The sequence below is a fragment of the Salvelinus sp. IW2-2015 genome, unplaced genomic scaffold (genome assembly GCF_002910315.2).
Source record: "Salvelinus sp. IW2-2015 unplaced genomic scaffold, ASM291031v2 Un_scaffold1113, whole genome shotgun sequence".
Classification (NCBI taxonomy): Eukaryota; Metazoa; Chordata; class Actinopteri; order Salmoniformes; family Salmonidae; genus Salvelinus; species Salvelinus sp. IW2-2015.
The window spans coordinates 227,202-244,228 of NW_019942732.1; the positions used below are offsets into that span (position 1 = coordinate 227,202).

The following is a 17,027-nucleotide window of genomic DNA, read 5'->3' on the forward strand; positions in this document are numbered from 1 at the left end:
ATGTATGATGTTTATATGGCTGGACTCAGGGTGGAGAACATGTATGATGTTTATATGGCTGGACTCAGGGTGGAGAACATGTATGATGTTTATATTCTTTCCCAGTGTTCCCTCTGACACTGTTACACTGTTACCCTGTTACCCCTGGTGCACGTCTAACCTGCCCCAAGACTAACCTCCCCCAGACCCTTAAGTACACAGGTTGGAATAGCTGTTATTTAATATTCTCTCTCAACCGCTAGAGCATTATCATACACAGACATCAGTAGTTTCATTTCTGTTAGAGTAAGGTAACACAACAGAACTGATACAAATTACTATCTTTATCATCATCACCATCATCATCATCGACATCACAAACACGAGTTTACATACATGACTAGACGACATAGGTGACTAGTGAAGAAAAGGAGGTGAGGAAATAGGGAGGTTTAACGATGGTTCAGTGGAACATCTGTAAACGGAGACGCTGGTCTACACCTCGTGTATGTGTTCCTGGGGCTGTGTGACCACACCACTAGGGTGTTGAATACAGTTGAAGGTAGTGGAGGGGATCTCTTCCTCTATAAGGTTGTTCTCCAGGTGGAGAGAGGCCAGGGCCGAAYGCACCGCCACACGAGAGTGACACACCGACCCCACCGCCACAGACCTGCGAGCAACACACACAGTGTAATAACGTTATTTAATGTGTACTCTTGTGARTACGTGTCTGTCCTTGTCTGACGGCCCCTCTGGGCGCCCTGCCAAAACAATCATTCTGATTGGATAATTAGCCTGAGATTAGTTCTGTGCTCTAACAGGACGGCGACATGAGTTCACTCACCGATACTGGGCTCTGTGATTGGTTCTTACATATAGACTCTATGATTGGTTCTTACATAGCCTCAGGGAGAGGGCAGTGCCAGACAAACTCAACTGATCCTGACTCTGTGGTCGCTTCAGTCTGAGGTTTTCCTTTGATGAGTTGTGGTAATAGCTAAAGCTGTCATGGTCTTAATATACTCAAACCTGATTTTACATTTATACAGTACCAGTCAAAAATTTGGACACCCCTACTCATTTATATATTTGTACTACTTTCTACATTGTAGAATAATAGTGAATACATCAAAACTATGAAATAACACATATGGAATCATGTAGTAACCAAAAAAAGTGTTCAACAAATCAAAATATATTTTATATTTGAGATTCTTTCAAAAGTAAGCACCTTTGCTTGATGACAGCTTTGCACCTCTTGGCATTCTCTCAAACCAGTTTTCATGAGGTAGTCACCTGGAATGCATTTCAATTAACAGGTGTGCTTGTTAAAAGTTAATTTGTGTTTTTAAATGCATTTGAGCCAATCAGTTGTGTTTGTGACAATTAGGGGTGGTATACAGAATATAGCCCTATTTGGTAAAGACGCAAGTCCATATTATGGCAAGAACAGCTTAAATAGGCAAAGAGAAACGCCAGTCCATCATTATTAAGACATGAAGGTCAGTCAATACGTAATGTCAAGAACTTTGAAAGTTTCTTAAGTGCATTCGCAAGAACCATCAAGCGCTATGATGAACTGGCTCTATGAGGACCGCCACAGGAAAGGAAGACCGCAGAGTTACCTCTGCTGCAGAGGATAAGTTCATTAGTTACCAGCCTCGGAAATGCAGCACAAATAAATGCTTCACAGAGTTCAAGTAACAGACACATCTCAACATCAACTGTTCAGAGGAGACTGTGTGAATCAGGCTTCAATGGTCGAATTGCTGCAAAGAAACACTACTAAAGGACACAATAAGAAGAGGAGACTTGCTTGGGCCAAGAAACACGAGCAATGGACATTAGACAGGCGGAAATTCTGGTCTGATGAGTACAAATTTGAGATTTTGGGTTCCAACGCCGCGTGTCTTTGTGAGATGCAGAGTAGGTGAATGGATGATCTCTGCATGTGTAGTTCTCACCGTGAAGCATGAAGGAGGTGTGATAGTGCTTTGCTGGTGACACTGTCGTGATTTATTCAGAATTCAAGGCTTTAACCAGCATGGCTACCACACGCTTCTGCAGCGATACCAACCCATCTGGTTTGCGCTTTGTGGGACTGTCATTTGACCCAACACACCCCCAAGCTATATAAAGGCTATTTGACCAAAAAGGAGAGTGATGGAGTGCTGCATCAGATGACCTGGTCTCCACAATCACCCGACCTCAACCCAATATTCTTTTACTTCCCCTTCATTTAACCAGGTAGGCCAGTTGAGAACAAGTTCTCATTTACAACTGCGACCTGGCCAAGATAAAGCAAAGCAGTGCGACACAAACTACAACACAGAGTTACACATGGAATAAACAAATGTACAGTCAATAACACAATAGAAAGAAAATCTATATACAGTTTGTGCAAATGAGGTAAGATTAGGGAGGTAAGGCAATAAATAGGCCGTAGTGGCGAAGTATTTACAATTTAGCAATTTACACTGGAGTGATAGATGTGCAGAAGATGAATGTGCAAGTAGAGGTACAGGGCTGCAAAGGAGAAGAAAAAAAACAATATGGGGATGAGGTMGTTGGATGGGCTATTTACAGATGGGCTATGTACAGGTGCAATGATCTGTGAGCTGCTCTGACAACTGATGCTTAAAGTTAGTGAGGGAGATATGAGTCTCCAGCTTCAATGATTTTTGCAGTCATTGGCAGCAGAGAACTGGAAGGAAAGGCGGCCAAAGTAGGAATTGGTGACCAGTGAATAATACCTGCTGGAGCGCGTGCTACGGGTGGGTGCTGCTATGGTGACCAGTGAGCTGAGATAAGGCGGGGCTTTACTTAGCAAAGACTTATAGATGACCTGGAGCCAGTGGGTTTGGCGACGAATATGAAGCGAGGGCCAGCCAACGAGAGCATACCGGTCGCAGTGGTGGGTAGTATATGGGGCTTTGGTGACAAAACGGATGGAACTGTGATTGACTGCATCCAATTTGCTGAGTAGAGTGTTGGAGGCTATTTTGTAAATGACATTGCCGAAGTCAAGGATCGGGTCAGTTTTACGAGGGTATGTTCGGCAGCATGAGTGAAGGATGCTTTGTTGTGAAATAGGAAGCCGATTCTAGATTTAATTTTGAATTGGAGATGCTTAATGTGAGTCTGGAAGGAGAGTTTACAGTCTAGCCAGAYACCTAGGTTTTTGTAGTTGTCCACATATTCTAAGTCAGAACCGTCCAGAGTAGTGATGCTGGACGGGCGGGCAGGTGTGGGCAGCGATCGGTTGAAGAGCATGCATTTAGTTTAACTTGCATTTAAGAGCAGTTGGAGGCCACGGAAGGAGAGTTGTATGGCATTGAAGCTCGTCTGGAGGTTAGTTAACACAGTGTCCAAAGAAGGGCCAGAAGTATACAGAATGGTGTCGTCTGCGTAGAGGTGGATCAGAGAATCACCAGCAGCAAGAGCGACATCATTGATGCATACAGAGAAAAGAGTCGGCCCAAGAATTGAACCCTGTGGCACCCCCAGAGACTGCCAGACATCCGGACAGCAGGCCCTCCGATTTGACACACTGACCTCTGTCTGAGAAGTAGTTGGTGAACCAGGCGAGGCATTCATTTGAGAAGCCAAGGCTGTTGAGTCTGCCTATAAGAATGTGGTGATTGACAGAGTCGAAAAAAGCCTTTGCCATGTCGATCAATACGGCTGCACAGTATTGTCTTTTATCGATGGCGGTTATGATATCGTTTAAGACCTTGAGCGTGGCTGAGGTGCACCCATGACCAGCTCTGAAACCAGATTGCATAGCAGAGAAGGTACGGTGGGATTCGAAATGGTCGGTGATCTGTTTCTTTTTTYCCCTTTTTTTTCTGTTTGTTAACTTGGCTTTCGAAGACCTTAGAAAGGCAGGGTAGGATAGATATAGGTCTGTAGCAGTTTTGGTCTAGAGTATCTCCACCTTTGAAGAGGGGGACAACCCCCTCAGCTTTCCAATCTTTGGGGATCTCAGACGATACGAAAGATGAAAGATGAACAGGCTAGTAATAGGGTTTGCAACAATTGCGGCGGATAATTTTAGAAAGCAAGGGTCCAGATTGTCTAGCCCTGCTGATTTGTAGGGGTCCAGATTTTGCAACTCTTTCAGAACATCAGTTATCTGGATTTGGGTGAAGAAGAAATGGAGTAGGCTTGGGCAAGTTGCTGTGGGGGGTGCAGGGCTGTTGCCTGGGGTAGTGGTAGCCAGGTGGAAAGCATGGCCAGCCGTAGAAAAATGTTTATTGAAATTCTCAATTATCGTGGATTTATCGGTGGGGACAGTGTTTCCTAGCCTCAGTGCAGTGGGCAGCTGGGAGGAGGTGCTCTTATTCTCAATGGACTTTACAGTGTCCCAGAACTTTTTGGAGTTTGTGCTACAGGATGCAAATTTATGTTTGAAATAGCTAGCCTTTGCTTTCCTAACTGCCAGTGTATATTGGTTCCTAACTTCTCTGAAAARKTGCATATCGCGGGGGCTATTCGATGCTAATGCGGCACGCCACAGGATGTTTTTGTGCTGGTCAAGGGCAGTCAGGTCTGGAGTGAATCAAGGGCTATATCTGTTCCTGGTTCTATTTTTTTTTGAATGGGGCATGCTTATTTAAGATGGTGAGGAAAGCACTTTTAAAGAATAACCAGGGATCCTCTACTGACGGAATGAGGTCAATATCCTTCCAGGTCGATTAGAAAGGACTGCTCGCTGAAGTGTTTTAGGAAGCGTTTGACAGTGATGAGGGGTGGTCGTTTGACTGCAGACCCATTACGGACGCAGGCAATGAGGCAGTGATCGCTGAGATCCTGGTTGAAGACAGCAGAGGTGTATTTAGAGGGCAGGTTGGTCAGGATGATATCTATGAGGGTGCCCGTGTTTACCTGATTTGGGGTYGTACCTGGTAGGTTCATTGATAATTTCTGTGAGATTGAGGGCATCTATCTTAGATTGTAGGACGGCCGGGGTGTTAAGCATGTCCCAGTTTAGGTCACCTAACAGTACGAGCTCTGAAGATAGATGGGGGGCAATCAATTCACATATGGTGTCCAGGGCACAGCTGGGSGCAGAGGGTGGTCTATAACAAGCGGCAACGGTGAGAGACGTGTTTCTGGAAAGGTGGATTTTTAGAAGTAGAAGCTCGAATTGTTTGGGCACAGACCTGGATAGTATGACAGAMCTCTGCAGGCTATCTCTACAGTAGATTGCAACTCCGCCCCCTTTGGCAGTTCTATCTTGTCGGAAAATGTTATAGTTAGGGTTGATTTTTGGTAGCCTTCCTAAGCCATGATTCAGACACGGCTAGAACATCCGGGTTGGCAGAGTGTGCTAAAGCAGTGAATAAAACAAACTTAGGGAGGAGGCTTCTAATGTTAACATGCATGAAACCAAGGCTTTTACGGTTACAGAAGTCAACAAATGAGAGCGCCTGGGGAATGGGAGTGGAGCTAGGCGCCTGCAGGGCCTGGATTAACCTCTACATCACCAGAGGAACAGAGTAGGAGAAGGATAAGGGTACGGCTAAAGGCTATAAGAACTGGTCGTCTAGTGCGCTCGGAACAGAGAGTAAAAGGAGYAGATTTCTGGGCACGGAAGAATAGATWCAAGGCATAATGTACAGACAAGGGTATGGTAGGATGTGAATACAGTGGAGGTAAACCTAGGCATTGAGTGATGGTGAGAGAGGTTTTGTCTCTAGAGACACCATTTAAACCAGGTGAGGTCACTGCATGTGTGGGGGGTGGAACAAAAGGGCTAGCTAAGGCATATTGAGCAGGGCTGGAGGCTCTACAGTGAAATAAGACAATAATCACTAACCAAAACAGCAATGGACAAGGCATATTGACATTAGGGAGAGGCATGCATAGCCGAGTGATCATAGGGACCAGTGAGTAGCTAGGCGAGCTGGAGACGCRGCGATTCAGACAGCTAGCGGGCCAGGGCTAGCAGGCTAGCAGAAGAGTCTTAGGGGGGGGCGTCGCGATGAAAGAGTCTTGTAGCCCCCTCGGACGGTTACGTCGGCAGACCAGTCGYGATGGATTGGCAGGGCTCTGTGTAGGCAGTAAAAGGGTCCAGGCCAATTGGCAAAATAGGTATTGTAGCCCAAGAAATTGGCTGATGGACCTCTTCAGCTAACAGTCCGATATACTCTAGACAGCTAGCGGGCTGCAGCTAGCAGGTTCTTCAGGGGACGTCGCGACAGAGGAGCCTGTTGAAACCCCCTCGGGCAGATTACGTCGGTAGACCAGTCGTGATGGAACGGCGGGGCTCCGTGTCGGCAGTAAAAGGGGTCCAGGCCAATTGGCAAAATAGGTATTGTAGCCCAAGAAATTGGCTGATGGACCTCTTCAGCTAACAGTCCGATATACTCTAGACAGCTAGCGGGCTGCAGCTAGCAGGTTCTTCAGGGGACGTCGCGACAGAGGAGCCTGTTGAAACCCCCTCGGGCAGATTACGTCGGTAGACCAGTCGTGATGGAACGGCGGGGCTCCGTGTCGGCAGTAAAAGGGGTCCAGGCCAATTGGCAAAATAGGTATTGTAGCCCAAGAAGTGGCTGATGGACCTCCTCAGCTAGCCGGGAGATGGCCTAACACCAGGCTAGTTCCCGGCTAACTGGTGCTTGCTTCGGGATAGAGACGTTAGTCAGGAGTAGCCACTCGGATAGCAGCTAGCTAGCTGCGCTGATCCAGGTGAAAAGGTTCAGAGCTTGCGGTAGGAATCCGGAGATATGGAGATTTGGTGGAGAAAAAGCAGTCCGGTATGCTCTGGGTTGAATCGCTCTGTGGAGACTGGCAGGAGTTGACCGGGCTTAGGTTAGCTGATGACCGCTAGCAGTGGCTAACTGACTACCAGCTAGTAGCTAGTTAGCTGGCTAGCTTCTGTTAGGGGTTCCGGTTCGTGTTAATGGACAGTCCAGCAGGCATCGGCTGTGTAGCCGAGTGATCATAGGGTCCATTGAGGAGCACTAGATGAAACAGGGAACAGTTCGGTAGTCGATTACTACGTTGAGCAAGCGGGAGACACGGCGTTTGGGGCTAGCAGATGGATCATCATCAAACATCCTCGACGCAGAGGCCGGTTGTGAGCACATCGGCCGAGTTACGTCAGCAGACCAGCAGACCAGTCGTGATGGATCGGCGGGGCTCCGTGTCGACAAAGGGTCCAGGCCAATTGGCAAGAGAAGTGTTGTAGTTGGTGTACTTTGTTTGCTAGCCGGGAGATGGGCCTAGCTCGGGGCAAACTGGTGCATGCTTCTGGACAAGGGCGTTAGCCACAATAGCTCCTCGGTAGCAACTAGCTAGCTGCGAAGATCTGGTGTAATGGTCCAGAGCTTGCGGCAGGAGTCCGGGGATGTAGTGGAAAAAGCAGTCCGATATGCTCATGGCTTGTATCGCGCTGTGCAGACTGGCAGGTATTATCCGGGCTATCCAGGCTAAAGTGGCAGGAGTCCGAGCTAAAGGTAAAGACCGCTAGCAGAGGCTAACAATGACTAAATAGCTAGTAGCTACTTAACTGGATAGCTGGCTAGCTACTGATGGAGGTTCCAGTTATAAGGTCMAAAAAAATTGCTGATCCGTACCACATTGGGTGAGGCGGGTTGCAGGAATGTATATTTATTTTAAAAATGGAAAGAGATTGAAATGTATGCAACAAAAAAAAAGAGACAATATTTACATGGGACGAAAACAAACACGTCTTACTGCTGCGCCCTCTTGGATATATTGAGATGGTTTTGGATGAGTTGGACCGCAGAGTGAAGGAAAAGCAGCCATCAAGTGCTCAGCATATGTGGGAACTCCTTCAAGACTGTTGGAAAAGCATTCTACATGAAGCTGGTGAAGAGATTGCAAGAGTGTGCAAAGCTGTCATCAAGGCAAAGGGTGGCTACTTTGAAGAATCTCAAATAAATGATTTGTTTAACACTTTTTTGGTTACTACATGATTCCATATGTCTTATTTCATAGTTTCGATGTCTTCACTATTATTCTACAATGAAGAAAATAGTACAAATAAAGAAAAACCCTTGAAGAGTAAGTGTGTCCAAACTTGGTACTGGTGGTGGTTCATTTTGGCCGCATTTACCCTTGGTGAGCACAGTACCTGCAGAGGTAGAGAAGGTGAGCACAGTACCTGCAGAGGTAGAGAAGGTGAGCACAGTACCTGCAGAGGTAGAGAAGGTGAGCACAGTACCTGCAGAGGTAGAGAAGGTGAACAGTACCTGCAGAGGTAGAGAAGGTTGGTAGCACTGGAGTCATACCTGATTTGGTTGTAGTCGAGCCTCAGCACCTGCAGGTTCCTAAACTGCCACACGCTGCGAGGCACCGCCCCCAGACGGTTATTGTCCAATAGGAGCTCAACAAGCGACCGGTACATGCCCACAAAAGAAACTCCTTGCACTCCTTCGTCCCCTAGTGCATTGTGGGATAGACGGAGGGACTCTAGGCCGGGGCGCAGGTGGCCAAAGACATACGCAGGGATTCGACCAATTGAGTTGTGTTGCAGGGTCAGCTGACGCAGAGGGCGAGGTAGGTAGAGGGGGACTGAGGTGAGGCTGTTATGAGAGAGGTCCAAGGCTTCAAGAGAACTAAGAGAGAGAGARACAGAAACATATTTGGTTATTCAATATACAAAGTTTTATAAAGCGGAGTAAGAGCTATGGGACCAGTCTAATGGCTACTCTAACTMAGTTTTACAGAGCTCTTGGGTCAGATATAATGCTGAAAGTAGAGTTTACTGAGAAGCTGTAGACTTGGGAGTTTCCAGTGTTTTGGCTGTTAGATTGAGCAGTGGAGAGGTGTTGTTCTCTACAGAAACACATGCACGCTAGGAGTGGAAGGGTGTACTCTCTCCTCAATGATTTGGCAGGAGAGGGCCCCTTGCTCCATCATTAACACGGAGCCATGTGGGGGGGTAGTGAGGGTCCATAGGACATGAAAATGGGGTAGTTAGGGCTATGTGGCCAAGTGGAGTAACAACATAGACCATTAAAGAGGATTGTGGGAAGCCAGGGGGTGAGGARCGGGATGCTGTGTTTGGGGGGTAGTAGTGGGGTAACATAACACAGGAAGACAGGGGGTAGAGGGTGGTTAGCGGGTAAGAGAACACCGAGCAGCTGGTGTGAGTTTACAGGGCAGGTCAAAGCAGGACAGATATCTAATTTCCTGTTACCTTACTGCCATTAACGCACAGCAGGTTGAACAGCCAATGAGCACAACACACTGGAGGCTGAACAACCAACAGGCTCAAAGCAGAGTAGGGTGTATAGCCAATGAGAAGAGAGATGAGCAGGGGCCCCTGGTGAGGATGATAAGAGAGGCGTATGTGTGACTCACATTATAATGTCAAAACATATACGGTACCTCAACTCTCCTGCTCATCATGACCATCTTTGTACTCTTTGGGACACGCAACAAAACGTTCATGTTTCTCCACATAAATCTGTTTTTTATTTAAATAAACCCTAATTGTTGTTGTGCARGGAAATCTGGGATTTGATTATTACTGTTTATATTAACAAAAGTTTGTTCTCTTGTTCAAGCTGTTGTTCATATAGCAGAGGCTCAGCGAGGTCCAAAAATGATTTCAGGAATTCTTTGCTGAGTATTAGGGGTATTAAGTCAACAGGGGTGTCGTAAAATCCTACATTAATACAGCCGTAAAGGTTTTACTGAAAACAGTACAGCACCACAGGGGACTCAACACAATGACAGATTTAACCAAAAACACACCAAAACATTCGCAGAAATGCAAACACACACACAGTATACACACAAAGTACACACACTATGTGTTAAAAAAAAACACATTGCAGATAGACTGTATTGTCCAAAAAATTAAGAACATTATATGTAGAATAATGTTTTTTTTAATGTACACTAGAAACTCTGTGACCAGGATTGATTGAATGGAGCTCGGATGAATGATAGAAAAGCTATTTCCATGTTCAAATGTTATAGATGCATTTTCTCCATTTCTTTTGATGGTAGGCCACTCTGGTAGGCCACTCTGGTAGGCCACTCTGGTAGGCCACTCTGGTAGGCCACTGGTAGGCCACTCTGGTAGGCCACTCTGGTAGGCCACTCTGGTAGGCCTGCATTATGATCAAATAGCCCCAGTAGCCTACTTGACCACTGTTGAAACTGTACATTAAAGCGGGTACAGCCTCAGTGTTCATTAGTAAAACTGTACATTAAAGTGGGTACAGCCTCAGTGTTTACAGTAAAACTGTACATTAAGTGGTACAGCCTCAGTGTTCATAGTTAAAACTGTACATTAAAGAGGGTACAGCCTCAGTGTTCATAGTAAAACTGTACATTAAAAGGGTACAGCCTCAGTGTTCATAGATAAAACTGTACATTAAAGTGGGTACAGCTCAGTTGTTACAGTAGACTGTACATTAAAGCGGGTACAGCCTCAGTGTTTACAGTAAAACTGTACATTAAAGCGGGTACAGCCTCAGTGTTTACAGTAAAACTGTACATTAAAGTGGCTACAGCCTCAGCGTTCATAGTAAAACTGTACATTAAAGCGGGTACAGCCTCAGTGTTCATAGTAAATGCACGCTGGAAGTTGCACAGAATTTTCACAACGTTCAAGTTTGTGCTCAGCAGACCTGACATTTGCTCAGTCCCSAACATTTTTTGAGGGAACATTGTTAGTGTGGTTAACCTGTTTAGTGTAGTTAATCCTGGTTAGCCTGGTTATTTTTTATTTMATCTTTATTTAACTAGGCAAGTCAGTTCTTATTTACAATGACGGCCTACACCGGCCAAACCCGGTCGACACTGGGCCAATGGTGCGCCACCCTATGGGACTCACAATCACAGCCAGTTGTGATACAGCCTGGATTCGAACCAGGGTGTCTGTAGTGACACCTCTAGCACTGAGATGCAGTGCCTTAGACCTCTGCGCCACTCGGGAGACGCTGATCCACTCGGGAGCAGTGTGGTTAGTCTGGCTAGCGAGCAGCTTGCATAAGCCTGGTTGTATAACACTGGCATGGTACGTCTCAGCCCCAGGCAGATGAAACAGAGGAGACAGGGCGTGTGTGTGTCCGCCACCAGCTCCCTCTCCTGGTTCTCATTAGATCTCAGCTCCCTGAGGAGGAACGGACCATCAGATTGATTACTCTTGTCCGTGTCAAAGCACAAACAGAGCCTTAGCCAGGTCCACTTGATAGTCAGTAAACATCCCTGGCTTGAAGTCAATGGGAAGATGGTTAGAACACTTATCTAAAACAATCAACAAAAACAGTATTGWTTCAATAGTAATCTCTCCTACTCACTCTAACCTGTTTAACATAATCAGAAGACAATGAAGTTGATAAGAGGATTCCAATGGTGCATTTCCATACAGGATTTACCACAATGTTTTACCCAAAACTCCACCATCTACGCGGGCCGTCACCTGTGTCTCCCTGGGGTCATGGCTACAACGGACCTCCTCTGACTTGGGGCCAAAGACAGGCCACTGGTACTTTTGAGATGGCATTTACATATCTGTGAACTTGAACACCTTTTCACAAAGCAACTGTTTTTGATTATGCAGAGGCTGTTGATTCTGCTCTTCATTGTCAGCCCTGGATATGGAAACACAATGTCTCCAGAACAACATCAGGGTGTATATACCAGTCAAAAAGCAGCACAAGTGTGTGGGACTGGGTATCTCTCCTCTCCTCTCCTCTCCTCTCCTCTCCTCTCCTCTCCTCTCATTAATAGGATACGGAGATAGCCAGCCAGGCTGCAGCTGCCTGGCTATATTTCAGAACAGAGTTTAGTAAGCCGCCATAAACTCACTCTATCCTAGTCAGCCTACAGTAGCAGCTAATATGTGGTTTTCAATGTAGGCCTATGTTCCATGCAACTTTTGAAAAAACATGCAGGACTTCGCATCAACCTGTTTATCCACTTGTCCTTCAGACAAGGAGGTGACTGGAAATGTTGTCTTGTTTGATGCAAGAAACCACTTTACAAAATAAATGCATCATTATTCCCATACCATTAACACAGAGAATCAGACAAATCGTACTACCCTCTGCCTATTGGCTACTTAGCGTATTCAAACCTGTCTCAAAATACAACACTGCCCCTTTTAAGACAAAAAAAGCTCCTGACTTGCTTTTCAAAGATGTCTAGAAATGTACATGTTTTGTGCTCTTGTAGGAAGCAATCACTCCCCTATTGCTGTCTACAAATGATCTATAACTGGGCTACTAACTCACTAACTATTAAAGGATATGAACAAAATGTGCACACGTAGCTACATGCAGCTCTCACTTTGATCTCAAAACAAGCATATCTACTCACGACTGCTCATGCTGTAAACACAGTCCAGTTCAAAGTAAATGGCACAGATCCATACAGTACCAGTCAAAAGTTTGCACACACCTTCTCATTCCAGGGTTTTTCTTTATTTTTACTACTTTATACATTGTAGAGTAATAGTGAAGACATCAACACTATGAAATAACACATATGGAATCATGTAGTAACCAAAATTGTTATATTGATTTGTTTATATTTTATATTTGAGATTCTTCAAAGTAGCCACCCTTTGMCTTGATGACAGTTTTGCACACTCTTGCAATTATCTCAACCAGCTTTATGAGGTAGTCAACTGGAATAACCACACTAACCAGGCTAGCCAGGATAACCACAATAACCACACTAACCAGGCTAGCCAGGATAACCACAATAACCACACTAACCAGGCTAGTCAGGATAACCACAATAACCACACTAACCAGGCTAGCCAGGATAACCACAATAACCACACTAATCAGGCTAGCCAGGATAACCACACTAACCAGGATAACCAGGATAACCACAGCATCTAGCCACTAACTGTGATAAGGATTTCATTAAAAACAGGAAGCATCATCAGGATGTGCCAGAGATTACCACATGCCTATTCAATTAAACACTGTAACCAGATAGCCATTACTAATCAAAAACATCCAAGCAAATGTGGCGTCATCGCAAAACTTGATATTAGTCCTTTGAAGCAAGACAGCGACAGAGATTACATTTCATTATAACTTACATAAACACACAATCACACAAACAAACATACACACTCATGAACTGTGCACAATGTAAAACACAGTAGCCAAAACACACACTCTCACAGAATGAGTTATGTTATGTGAAGACAGCAACCCTTAGGGGATAACCATGGCTCACCTTTTAGTAGGTGTACAATACCTAACACACACAGAGTGGATGGATCCCTCTGATCAGTGCTCTTAGTATTTTAACCAGACTCTTCATCCAACCTGGCTCAGCCTACGACTATGATAACTGCTAAGAGCTTCTATAGCCTCAGTAACGTCTGTAGCTGTAGTTTATGGAGGTATTTAAGGGGGTAGGTGGTGAGGATATGACAGAGATTTGTATTTATTTGTATGTATTAGGCAGCAGCTAATCTTCCTGGGGTCCAAACACATTAAGGCACTTACATTACACATAAAACACACGATACAACAGTACATCATAGAACGTTAAACATTAGAGATTGCAGGGTTATTTAGATGGTTGGTGATTTAGACTGACAGGTTCCAAAGGAGAGAGAAATATTAAAATGTGTGTGTGTGTGTGTGTGTGTGTGTGTGTGTGTGTGTGTGTGTGTGTGTGTGTGTGTGTGTGTGTGTGTGTGTGCGTGCGTGCGTGCGTGCGTGCGTGCGTGCGTGCGTGTGTGTGTGTGTTAAGATGAAAGCGAGCAGAGGGAGTTGTGCCCTAGAGGAGGAATGGCTAATTTCACAGCAACAGGATTTATGCCTGGATAATAGTGCGCTACTGCAGGGGCCTGGTTACATGACACACCTACTGTATATGCACACATATTAACACATGCACACAGGCAAACTTAGGAGCTGTGTGTCACACACACACACAGAGAGAGAAAACACAAATAAACAATGGTAGTGGATGGTAGTTATAATGGAGGTGTTAGCAGAGACCGAGAGAGAGAAACAGAGGGAGAGAGAGAGTGAAAGACAGATACAGATAGAAAGSAAGAGAGAGAGAAAGAGAGAAAAAGAAAGAGAGAGAGAGCGAGAAAGAAAGAAAGAAAGTCAAAAATAATGTGTTGCAAAAAAGGTCCATTCGCCAGGACCATAAATACAAATTCCATCTAGACACCATTGCCATAGAGCACACAAAAAACTATACATAACTTGGCCTAAACATCAACATCAGGTAACTTCCACAAGGCTGTGAACGAGATGAGAGACAAGGCAAGAAGGGCCTTCTTATGTCATCAAAAGGAACATAAAATTTGACATACCAATTAGGATCTGGCTAGAAATACTTGAATCAGTTATACAACCCATTGCCCTTTATGGTTGTGAGGTCTGGGGTCCGCTCACCAACCAAAAATTCATAAAATGGGACAAACACCAAATTGAGACTGCATGCAGAATTCTGCAAAAATATCCTCTCTGTACAACGTAAAACACCAAATAATGCACGCAGAGCAGAATCAGGCCGAAACGCGCTAATTATCAAAATCCAGAAAAAAGAGGTTACATTCTACAACCACCTAAAAGGAAGCGATTCCCAAACCTTCCATAACAAAGCCATCACCTACAGAGACATGAACCTGGAGAAGAGTCCTCTAAGCAAGCTGGTCCTGGGGCTCCGTTCACAAACACAAACAGACCCCACAGAGCCCCAGGACAGCAACACAAACAGACCCCACAGAGCCCCAGGACAGCAACACAATTAGACCCAAACAAATCATGAGAAAACAAAAAGATACACCATTTTTTTTTACATTGGACACATTGGAGAAAATGTGCCAAATAGAATGCTATTTGGGCCTTAACAGAGAGAATACATGACCACTGTGACTGACCCAAGCTTAAGGAAAGCTTTGACTATGTACAGACTCAGTGAGCATAGCCTTGCTATTGAGAAAGGTCGCCGTAGGCAGACCTGGCTCTCAAGAGAAGACAGGCTATGTGCACACTGCCCACAAAATGAGGTGGAAACTGAGCTGCACTTCCTAACCTCCTGCCAAATGTATGACCATATTAGAGACACATATTTCCCTCAAAATACACAGATCCATAAAGAATTTGAAAACAAACCCAATTTTGATCAACTCCCATATCTACTGGGTGAAATGCCACAGTGCCATCACATCAACAAGATTTGTGACCTGTTGCCACAAGAAAAGGGCAACCAGTGAAGAACAAATACCATTGTAAATACAACCCATATTTATGTTACTTGTACTTTAACTATTTGTACATCGTTACAACACTGTATATAGACATAATATGACACTTGTAATGTCTTTATTCTTTTGGAACTTCTGTGAGTGTAATGTTTGCTGTTAATTKTTATTTTTTATTTCACTTTTCTTATTATCAACTGCATTTGCTTTGACAATGTTAACAGTTGTTTCCCATTCCAATAAAGCCCCTTGAACGTAATTGAATTGAGAGAGATACAGTGTGACAGAGAGACGTAGAGAGATACAGAGACAGAGACATGGAGCGAGACAGMGACATGGAGCGAGACAGAGACATGGAGCGAGACAGAGACATGGAGCGAGACAGAGACATGGAGCGAGACAGAGACATGGAGAGAGACAGAGACATGGAGCGAGACAGAGACATGGAGAGAGACAGAGACAAGGAGCGAGCAGAGAATGGAGCGAGCAGAGACATGGAGCGAGACAGAAGACATGGAGCGGGACAGGGACATGGAGCGAGACAGGGACATGGAGCGAGAACATGGAGCGAGACAACGTGGAGAGAGACAGGAGACATGGAGAGCAGACAGAGAATGGAGCGAGACAGAAGACATGGAGCGAAGACAGAACATGGAGCGAGACAGAGACATGGAGAGAGAACAGGGACAGGAGCGAGACAGGACATGAGAGAGACAGAGACATGGCAGCAAACAGGGATGGAGCGAGACAGGGACATGGGAGCGAGACAGAGAGATGGAGAGAGACGAGACATGGGAGAGAGCCAGAGACTGGAGCGAGACAGAGACATGGAGCGAGACAGAGACATGGAGAGAGACAGAGACATGGAGCGAGACGAGACAGTGAGAGAGACAGAGACATGGAGCGAGACAGAGACATGGAGAGAGACAGAGAATGAGCGGACAGAGACATGGAGAGAGACAGGGACATGGAGAGAGAACAGAGACATGGAGAGAGACAGAGACATGGAGAGAGACAGAGACATGGAGCGAGACAGAGACATGGAGCGAGACCGAGACATGGAGCGAGACAAACATGGAGGAGACAGAGACTGAGCGAGACAGGACATGGAGAGAGGACAGAGACATGAGAGACAGAGCATGGAGCGAGAAGAGACATGGAGCGAGACAGAACATGAGAACGAACATGGAGAGAGACAGAGACATGGAGCAGACAGAGAATGGAGAGAACAGAGACATGGAGAGGACAGAGACATGGAGAGACAGAGACATGGAGGAGACAGAGACATGGAGAGCGAGACAGGGACATGGAGAGAGACAGAGACATGGAGCGAGACAGAGAATGGAGAGAACAGAGACATGGAGAGAGACAGAGATGGAGAGAGACAGAGACATGGAGCGAGACAGAGACATGGAGCGAGACAGAGACTGGAAGACGGAAGATGGAAGGAGAGAGAAGAGAAGAGAGAGGAAGAGTAAAACAAAAGACAGACTGAGACCAGACAGAGGTGAAAGAACTGTGGTGAATGAAAGAGAAGCTTTAATAAGAAATACTCTTCTTTATCCACTAAGCTAGGAGGGGAAATTAGAAAAAGGTTGCCAGAAAAGTGATATTAACATACAGCAACAAACAGCACACACACACACACAAACACACACACACACACACACCACACTCACACACACAATGCGAGTATGCACATGCACATACACACACAAACACATCCCTGACAGACACAAAGCTCAGTTTATGTGGGAGAAACAGAATGACCTGAAGCACAGGCAGTCTTAGGAGCAAACCAGGGTTGGGGTCATTTCCATTTCAATTCAGGAAAGTACACGGAATTCAATTCCAATTCTGTTATAAG

General features: G+C 45.4%; 1 protein-coding gene across 1 annotated transcript in view; it reads right to left on the bottom strand.

The window, feature by feature from the left end:
• Window positions 1–202: 202 nt before the first annotated feature.
• LOC112069754 (extracellular matrix protein 2) overlaps window positions 203–17,027 on the bottom strand; it is a 36,515-nt gene continuing 19,690 nt past the window's right edge. Inside the window, exons 12-13 of the mRNA XM_070438686.1 lie at window positions 8,241–8,567; window positions 203–649 (exon numbers count right to left, since the gene is read on the bottom strand). Coding sequence (XP_070294787.1) covers window positions 475–649; window positions 8,241–8,567 — 502 coding nt within the window. The 3' untranslated portion in view covers window positions 203–474. The remainder of the gene's footprint in view (window positions 650–8,240; window positions 8,568–17,027) is intronic.